The sequence below is a fragment of the Myotis daubentonii genome, chromosome 20 (assembly GCF_963259705.1).
Source record: "Myotis daubentonii chromosome 20, mMyoDau2.1, whole genome shotgun sequence".
NCBI lineage: Eukaryota > Metazoa > Chordata > Mammalia > Chiroptera > Vespertilionidae > Myotis > Myotis daubentonii.
The window spans coordinates 7,545,303-7,555,042 of NC_081859.1; the positions used below are offsets into that span (position 1 = coordinate 7,545,303).

At 52.8% G+C, this 9,740-nt stretch overlaps 1 protein-coding gene across 1 annotated transcript; it reads right to left on the reverse strand.

The window, feature by feature from the left end:
* Positions 1-890: 890 nt before the first annotated feature.
* MTARC2 (mitochondrial amidoxime reducing component 2) lies at positions 891-9,359 on the reverse strand. Its single transcript, XM_059677524.1, has 8 exons — positions 9,003-9,359; positions 8,310-8,483; positions 6,354-6,516; positions 4,800-4,940; positions 3,708-3,769; positions 3,547-3,618; positions 2,520-2,658; positions 891-1,201 (listed from the first exon to the last, which is right to left on the reverse strand). Exons 1-7 carry the CDS (start codon positions 9,281-9,283, stop codon positions 2,532-2,534), a joined length of 1,020 nt encoding a protein of 339 aa, XP_059533507.1. The 5' UTR covers positions 9,284-9,359; the 3' UTR covers positions 891-1,201; positions 2,520-2,531.
* Between the last annotated feature and the right edge of the window lie 381 nt (positions 9,360-9,740).

The window sequence follows — 9,740 nt, forward strand, 5'->3', positions numbered from 1 at the left end:
ATCTATGGGCAACCTTCCTTCTCCCCACTCCGACTCTCAAACTTCCTTTCTCTTTTACATCCCAGTTCTCTCCTTGATCTCACCTGGGTTTCCAGGCAGTGTATCTGGCAGTTACACAATTACTTCTATATGGCTTAAGAGAGGCATAATTGAATATAAAAACAAGGTTTATAAAATAACCGCCCTACTCAAGTACAACCTCATTCCATGGTGGTCGGGTCAAAAGCACACACATGGAAGGTCCATAGGACTCAACAGTCGTGTAAAAAACCAACGAATAGGGCCCTGGCCAGTGTTCTCAGTGGTTAGAGCATCCCCCCCCCCCCCCCACACACACACAGAAGGTTGTGGGTTGGATTCCGGGTGAAGGGCATATACCTGGGTTGCAGGTTCGATCTCTCACTCCAGTCAGGGCGGCAACCAATCAATGTGTCTCTCTCACATCTATGTTTCTCTCTGCCCCTCCCTCCTCCCTCCCTTCCACTCTCTCTAAAAATCAATTGGAAATATATCCTCGTGTGAAGAACCGACTAACAGAATTTTGTGTGTTCGTCCATAACGGCACATCAGGAAACCTGCTGTTCTTCATTGCGCCTAAAGCAGGGAATGGGAGGTGATAAAAAGTAAACGTTTTGAAAAAATTGTGCAGCTTTAGAACAGATTCTTTTTTTTTTTTTTAAATTGATTTTTTACAGAGAGGAAGGGAGAGAGATAGAGAGTTAGAAACATCGATGAGAGAGAAACATCGATCAGCTGCCTCCTGCACATCTCCCACTGGGGATATGCCCGCAACCCAGGTACATGCCCTTGACCGGAATCGAACCCGGGACCCTTCAGTCCGCAGGCCGACGCTCTATCCACTGAGCCAAACCGGTTTCGGCTAGAACAGATTCTTTATACTTTCTTCACTCGTCAGTATTAATGTCAGAAGTGTAAGAGCCACAGTACCATTCAAAATAATTTTATAGATGATTTCATTCATTTAAAAAGTCTTCCTCACCTAAAATCTATATAACCTTTCATCCCCCAAATCACCTCTAATACTTTCCTTGCATTAACTCAGAGCACGAATAACTCCAAAAAGTCAAAAACCAAGATTCGTTTCCAGGGCGAAGACAATCAGAGGCTGGTGATGGGATTCTCCCAGGTGGCGTTGTTATTGTTGTTAAAATCCTGATCGATGTCTCCTGGACGCTTACATCTGAAAAAATAACAAGAATCTCTGATTATTTGCTTATTTCTCCTACTGGCCGTACGTAATTCAAATACCCACAAAACAGCCACTTATTGAAATGCAGGAAATAGAAATCATATCTTGTATCAAATCACCTTAATGGGAAAAAGTCACCTTATAGGTCAGTGAATTCATTCACATATTTATTACCCAGTTCTGGCAACTGCTCAGAGTGAGGGGTGTCTCTCACAGGACATGTGGGGGTGCAGATGGGAAGAGCCCTTTGGAAAGCAATTGGTCAAGATGCTAAGAAATATGCCAAGACCCCCATGAGTCAATAATCCCACTTTAAAAACGGAACTCGTAGGAAAACACTTCATTTTAAATGCTCTGCATACAAATACATGTGCTACACTATTGCTTTTTAACAAAACCGGACATAGTCCAACTGTTAAATACTGTAAGATGAGACAGTGTTATGAAGCCATCAAAAGTGGCATTTGAGCCCGGCCAGCGTGGCTCATTGGCTGAGCGTCAACCTATGAACCAAGAGGTCCCATTCGATTCCCGGGTCAGGGCACATGCCCAGGTTGCGGGCTCGATACCCAGTGTGGGGCGTGCAGGAGGCAGCTGATCAATGATTCTCTCTCATTGATGTTTCTCTCTCTCTCCCTCTCCCTTCCTTTCTGAAATCAATCTCTATATATTTTTTAAATGACATGTGAATAGATTGGAAGGCTATGGAAGTGCTTATGATACATACTTCTCTGTGTGTGTGTATCTTATGATAGATACATGATACACGTAAGATATATATATGTATATATAGGGTGTCCCCAAAAATGTATACACACTTTGAATAACTATTCATTCCAATGTGTTAAATCTGAAAAGAAAGAAACATCAGTTGAGCTATCTGCTGTTACAGTATGTATACATTTTTGGGGGACTGTGTGTGTGTGTGTGTGTGTGTAGCATATGACATATATATGTATATATCAGAGACAGAAACAAGGTAAGTCTGTAGCTCTTGCGGGTCGCTCACCTTCGGGGTCTTATCCTGAATAATACCCCCTAGTGAGCGGGGCACACAAACCTGTCTTCGCAGCGGCTCCAGCATGAGCCTCCGATATGGAGTGGGAGCGTGGCGTGGGCAAGGCTGGGTGGGGGAGTACAGATGACGGAGGGGGTTAAAAATAAAGGGCATTTTCCAACTCCACGGGTCAGAACACAAGCTGCTCACTCTTCCAGCAAAACATAGAAACATCTGAACGCGAGAATGCATGGCCGCGACATCAAGGCACTGCCTTCCGCAAGCAAAGCCGGCCCTTCCCAAGTCACTCACCCCGCGGGTCCGTCACGGCACCATCTTGTACACGGGGTCGCCCACTTTCAAGCTTCCGATTTTTTCCACCGAATAATAGATCCCAAAAAGTGGGGATGACTTGTAGATGTGCTTCTCGGAAGGATTACACAGGCGGTAGCTGCAAGGAGCCGAAATTCATCCTCAAAAGGGTTAATAACCTAAGTGCTTTTGCCCTCCCCGGTTTGGCTCAGTGGATAGAGTGTCGGCCTGCTGACCAAAGGGTCCCGGGTTTGATTCCGGTCAAGGGCACATGCCTGGTTACAGGCTCCTCCCCGGCCCAGGCCCTGGTCAGGGCTCGTGCAGGAGGCAACCAATGGATGTGTCTCTCTCACATCGATGTTTCTCTCTGTCTTTCCCTCTCTCTTCCACTCTCTCTAAAAATCAATGGAAAAATGCCCTAGCCAGTTTGGCTCAGTGGATAGAGCGTGGGCCTGTGGACTGAAGGGTCCCGGGTTCAATTCCAGTGAAGAGCATGTACCTTAGTTGCGGGCACATCCCCCGTGGGGGGGTGTGCAGGAGGCAGCTGATCGATGTTTCTCTCTCATCGATATTTCTGGCTCTCTGTCCCTTTCCCTTCCTCTCTGTAAAAAATCAATAAAATATTTTTTTAAAAAATCAATGGAAAAATATCCTGGGGTGAGGATTAAAAAATAAAAAATAATCATCTAAGTGCTTTTCATAGAATTCAAGCTTTCATCCCCAGCTTATTTATAAATAAGTGGCAGGCCATAGATGCTTCTCTTTCTCATTGACGTTTCTCTCTCTCTCCTTCTCCCTCCCTCTCCTTTTCTCTCTCTCTAAAATCAACAAAAACACATATTTTTAAAAAAAATTGTCAAAAGCACTAAAAGATGCATCCAGAAGCAAAGAGGAAGCAGCACTCGCAATAACCGATAGACAGAAATCAACCGGAAGGCCGAGTGGAAGGTGCCCAAGCAGAGCCCCTCCGCCCACAGGCGGTTCTAGGTGGGGGTCACATTAAAAACACACTGGACACGTGTCCTACCTCTTCAGCGTCTCCAGGGGCTCCTTCCGGTCCATCACTCCGGTATCCGGGTCCACCGTGGTCATGATGCACCTGTCAGGCAGGAGCCACGGGGTTAGGGGCCGATGAAGAACCGATGGGCGGGCCACACCCCAGGGGTCAAGTCTCGGGAGAGTCCTTACCTGGGGCAAGCCAAAACCTTTTTCATTTCCGTGCTGCCAATTCGGATTTCGTCCCAGGTGTCCTAGGAGAAGAGGGAACATTATCTGTTGAGTTAAGGCTTCATTCGTCTTTTTTTTTTTTTAAATTATTTTTTATCCAGATGTTTGCACAGCTTGCTCTTTACTTCACCACGGCCTCACTTTATTTTTATTTATTTATTTTTTAAATATATTTTTATTGATTTCAGAGAGGAAGAGAGAGGGAGAGAGAGACATCAATGATGAGAGAGAATATTGATTGGCTGCCTATTGGGGATCAAGCCTGCAACCCAGGCATCAGCTATTGGGGTACATTCGTGAGCTGCCCCGAATCGAACCTGGGACCCTTCAGTCCGCAGGCCAACGCTCTATCCACTGAGCCAAACCGGCTAGGCAGCGGTTCTCAACCTGTGGGTCACGACCCTTTCACAGGGGTCGCCTAAGACCATCGGAAAACACATATATAATTACACATTGCTTTTTGTGATTCATCACTATGCTTTCATGATGTTCAATTTGTCACAATGAAATGGGGGGTCACCACAACATGAGGAGCTGTATTAAAGGGTCGCGGCATGAGGAAGGTTGAGAACCACTGGGCTAGAGCAAGGTTTCATTCGTCTTTAAAGCAGTTTCTTCTTTGGCTGGTACTAGCCATGAAGCTAAGCACAAGAAAGCAGTGCGAGAAGACGCCAAGGAATATCTCCCCAAAGGACTCAAAGGTGATTGGGGAAAGGGTTTTCCACACTGTCAACCCTGGAGGGTCGGAGTCGGCCCTGGCGAAAGGAGACAGCCGTTCCCATTCCGACGCAGGGGTGGGGAATGTCAGGCCCGCGGGCGCCGTATGAGGACCTGGCAATCCTTTGGTCTGGCCCTGCCAAGGCCTCAGGGGTGAGTTCATGAAACGTCTGGCCAACGATAGCAGGCTGGTTTTTAAGCGGATCCTTTCCTATGGCCCGAGAATGATGTTATAAATATCCAAACGGCCCTGGGCAGAAGAAAGGTTCCCCACCCCGGCTAGTGTCTTGAGCAGCGCATTCTGGGCGTGACGCACAAAACCAGGGAGCCACTGACCTCCTCAAAGGCATCGCAGCCCGTCACCACGATATTTGGCCGGAACTGGTCCATCTTCACCTTCTTCTCCAGCCTGGTGTTCAGATCCGCCAGGGAGGCCTCGGAGATGATCATGACCGGGCTGCAGTCCGGGTAGGCCACCTGCGCCAAGAGCACGGCCCCCTCAGGCCTCGCCGCCTTGTGGCATTCCCTGGGCCGACTGCAAAGCTAAGCAAAGTCTAGAAGCCAACCCCAGCCGGTGTGGCTCCGTGGATAGAGCGCCGGCCTGCGGACTGAAGAGTCCCAGGTTCGATTCCCGGGTCAGGGCACATGCCTGGGTGGCGGGCTCCATCCCCAGTAGGGGGCGTGCAGGAGGCAACCGATCCATGATTCTCTCTCATCATGGATGCTTCTATCTCTCTCTCCCTCTCCCTTCCTCTCTGAACTCAATAAAAAATAGATATATTTTAAAAAAGTCTAGAACAGCGGTTCTCAACCTGTGGGTCGCGACCCCTTTGGCGGTGGAACGACCCTCTCAGGGGTCGCCTAAGACCATCCTGCAGATCAGATATTTACATGACGATTCGTAACAGTAGCAACATGACAGTGATGAAGTAGCCACGAAAATAATGTTATGGTTGGGTCACCACATGAAGAATTGTATGTAAAGGGCCAGAGGCTGAGAACCACTGATCTAGAAGCAAAAACACCCGAGTGCAGAAGGGAAGAGGGGATGCTCCGAGCTTGGAAATGGCCAAGTCAGCTCTGGGCTTAAGTGGGGGTGGGGGTTCCCCGCCGACCGCACACTGAAGGCAGCAGCCAGGCTGGAGGCCAACCTCCCCCTGCAGGCCCCACTTTCCTCCTCGTTCCTCACCCCAGCGCCCAGCAGGTGATCCCCCTCCCACATCCTCATCCTCATCCAACAGGGGAAGCGTCTATGGCCAATCACCTCTACTGGAGTAAGGACGTCATTCAGCTGCCACCAGTCCCTCAACATGCATTTAATGAAGCACCTACTATGCGTCAGCCTTGTTCTAGGCGGGGAAATGGCAGAGAACAGCCCGTGCACTCAAGGAACCTGGGGATCGGGGAGCCTGGGGAGGCACCCTGAGGAGCGTGCATGCTATTTTAAACCTTATGTCACTGCAGAAGCAAAGGGACAGGGTGCAGTTTCTTCACTGGAGGTGCCTTCCCGGCACCCGAGAAAGCCGTCCCGCGCTGCCTGGGAAAACAGCGCTGGCTCGGGGACAGCCTGCTTCTGAAATTTTAGGAAACCTGCATTCAGTCCCAAACGAACCTCTCACTTTCACCTCCCCAAGCGTTTTCTCCTGAGTGTCTGAGCGTCGCCCCTGGCTTCTCCCTGCACACCTGCCCCCCACATTCCATCCTCCACACTTCCCACTTCCCTCTCCATCCCCAACACCGGCCCAGGCGGCACCCTGGTACCACTCACCTGGGCCAGGCTACACTTTCCTGCCTGGGGTCCCCAGAGAGGCTCTCTGTGGGTGGAGGAGGAGGAGGAACGAGCGGGGTGACGGGCAGAGGGAGGTGAGGGGCGGGTCTCTGGCGGCTCACCTCGTAGTCCTGCACAAAAGACGGGAAAATGTTCCTCGACGCCCTTCCCTTCATGCTCTTTTCAAACTGGACCAGCCTGAAGGCCCCTGTTTTCAAAAAGTTGGTGAACCACTGAGCGGCCTCGTCGCCACAGTCCCTGCCCTTAATGTCAAGACCGAAAATCCTGGAAGGGCGAGAGGAGAGACCAGGGTTACGTCCTGCATCGGCAGATCCTGGGGCAGCAGATGGGGTCCTCCGAGCCCGGGCCCCTGCCTAAGCTGCTGGCCCACGGGCCACGAGGGTTCGGGATGCTTCTGGAAGCCGACAAGGATGCAATTCTGCATAGAGGTCTTTCTACTGAAACAGAAAGAGACAAACCCTAAAGCAGTGATGGCGAACCTTTTGAGCTCGGCGTGTCAGCATTTTGAAAACCCTAACTTCACTCTGGTGCCGTGTCACAGATAGAAATTTTTTGATCTTTGCAACCATAGTAAGAAAAAGATTTATATTTTTGATATTTATTTTATATATTTAAATGCCATTTAACAAAGAAAAAGCAACCAAAATAATGAGTTCGCGTGTCACCTTTGACACGCGTGTCACAGGTTCGCCATCACTGCCCTAAAGGCTGGCTCTTCCCACTCCCTCCATGTTTGTATCAATCACACTTTTTAAAAAAATATATATTTTATTGATTTTTACAGAGAGGAAGGGAGAGGGCTAGAGAGTTAGAAACATCGATCAGCTGCCTCCTGCACACCTCCTACTGGGGATGTGCCCGCAACCCAGGTACATGCCCTTGACCGGAATCGAACCTGGGACCCTTCAGTCTGCAGGTTGACGCTCTATCCACTGAGCCAAACCGGTTAGGGTTCAATCACGCTTTTTGATCGTCTGTATTTGTGATGGTTTGCCATCTCAGGGCTTTGCTGATTCTAAAGCAAGTGCCCCTCCCGGGGCTAGAGGTAGTGAACCACTGGGCTTCCATACACATGCCAACCAATCGAGAGCCTCAGCCCCAGCCACCTCCTCTGCTGCTCTGTACACCCCAGGCCGCCATCCCCTGCCCTAGTCACCCAGAGCCGGGTACCAGGCTACTAGGGGCAGCCCCTACGTGCCAGGACCCATTGGGATTCTCCACACCCACCAATCCTAAGCCTTTATCCGGCCTCGCAGTCCTTCCTTTGGAAACGACAGTAAAGGCTCTTGCTCACATCTCTCCTGTTCCCTCTGCCTCCTGGCCAACCTGGAGCTTCCCCATGGGGCCCTGTGTCTAGGCACAGGCAGATATAAAAAACGTCTTTCTTTGCGACAGTTATTTCCTGACCTGCGAGTCTTACCACGTCTGATTAAAACAATTCCCAGGGCCCAGCCCGCCTGGCTCAGTGGTTGAGCATCGACGGGTGAACCAGGAGGTTCGATTCCCGGTCAGGGCACATGCCCGGGTTGCGGACTCAATCTCCAGTGTGCAGGAGGCAGCCGATAAATGATTCTCTCTCATCACTGATGTTTCTATCTCTCTCTCCCTCTCCCTTCCTCTCTGAAGTCAATAAAAATATATTAAAAAACAATTCCCAGATACCTTAAAGCAATAGCCTGCACCTGATCACACCTGATCAGCCTAGACCCGTGGTCGGCAAACTGCGGCTCGAGAGCTACATGCGGCTCTTTGGCCCCTTGAGTGTGGCTCTTCCTAAGCCTTAGGAGTACCCTAATGAAGTTCATAACAGTGTACCTACCTATATAGTTTAAGATTAAAAAATTTGGCACTCAAAAGAAATTCCAACCGTTGTACTGTTGATATTTGGCTCTGTTGACTAATGAGTTTGCCGACCACTGGGCTAGACTTCTCCTAAACGTTTCCTTCACCAGCCTCATCCCCTCCTGTGCAAAGAGAGGGCTAAGGGAGCAGCCCAGGATGGAGGCGGGGCCTGCCGCAGGTGGGGGGGCGGGGGGGGGGGCCGCCGAGCAGAACACCTGCAGTCGTGCACCGCGTTGGAGGAAGGCAGCTTGCTGGGCAAGACCAGCTGCTCCACGCCGGGCACCCTGAAGACCAGGCAGTCATCCTCGTAGGCGACGGAGACCAGGACCAGGCGGGGCTCCTGGCGGGCCGTGACCATGTGTCCGTCTTCCTTAATCACCAGCCAAAACCTGCGAGAAACCAGCCAGGGCACACTCGGGGCACCCTCCTCCTCCTCCCCCCCGCCCCCAGGGCTGCCCTCTGGGTTCCTCTTGCATCGAACCCTCGCCCTGGGACTGGACACGGTGGGGAACAAGCCCCAGGGGGGCCAGAGCCAGGGTCCCGAAGCAGGACTTGGATTCAGCGCTGCTCCAGGCTGCCCCCTAGTGCCAGTGGCATTTTATGTTCCTGGGGTTGTGCCAAAACCAAGGCAGAAAGTTTATAACCAGGGCAGACTCAGTCCTGCTACCCAGAAGGAACTTTAACCCCTACCCAGCTGGGTCAGGCACGAACTTGACCTTCCCAGCCACAGGACCAAAGGCAGCCCCGGAAACCCAGGTGGCAAACCTCTATTCTCCTTCCGGAGGGGGAATGTGGGAAAGGTAAGCCCCCCTCCCGTCTCCCCCGAACACAACCCCAGCAGGTCCCGCGCTGACAAGCCTCCCCCCCGCCCGCCCCAAATCCCCATCCTGCGCGCGCTCCGCCGGTACCTGTCCCGCAGGCGGCCGCTGCGCAGCCCCAGGGCGGTGCACTCGGCCTCGCTCACCGCCACCCCCTTGCAGGACTTGACCGGGAAGATGCGCAGCTCGGCCACGGTGCCCACCTGCTGCAGCCGCCGGCGCCGCCCGGGCCGCCCGCGCCGCCAGACGAGCGTCCCCAGCGCCACGGCGCCCAGGCCGAGCGCGGCCGCCCCGAGCCAGGCGGCCCCGGACAGCGCGGGGCGGCGGGACCCGCCGAGGCGGCCCAGCAGCTGCGAGCCCGCGGCGCCCATGGCCGGAGGGGTGGCGGGCAGGAACCTGGGAGCGAGCGGGGCGCCCGGGCGCTCCAGGCCCGGAGGGGAGGAGCCAGCCTTGACCCAACCCCTGGAGGTGGGCACCGGCCGTGCGCGCGTCGGGGCGGCCCGACCGGTTACGCGCAGGGAGGGTGCGTGCGCGCGCCTAGGTGCGGGGCCAGAGCAGGCAGCCCCGGGGAAATCGAGGCAGAGTGCGTCCCGGGAGGCCGTTGTGATGCTCCAAGCAAAACCGCGTAATCTGGGCTGGTCACTCTCCCTCTTCCCTGTCCCCTGTGGCGGGACCGTCGCCCGCCGGCCAACCCCTCTCCGCCCCGTCGTACCCCCTCACCCGTCCACTTGGTTGCTTGGCGGAGGCGCATCGGAAGCGGTTGCGGGTTTGAGAATGGGAGACTTGGAACGAGTAGGATCTACTTTTGCCGGCAGATGCTCTGAGATA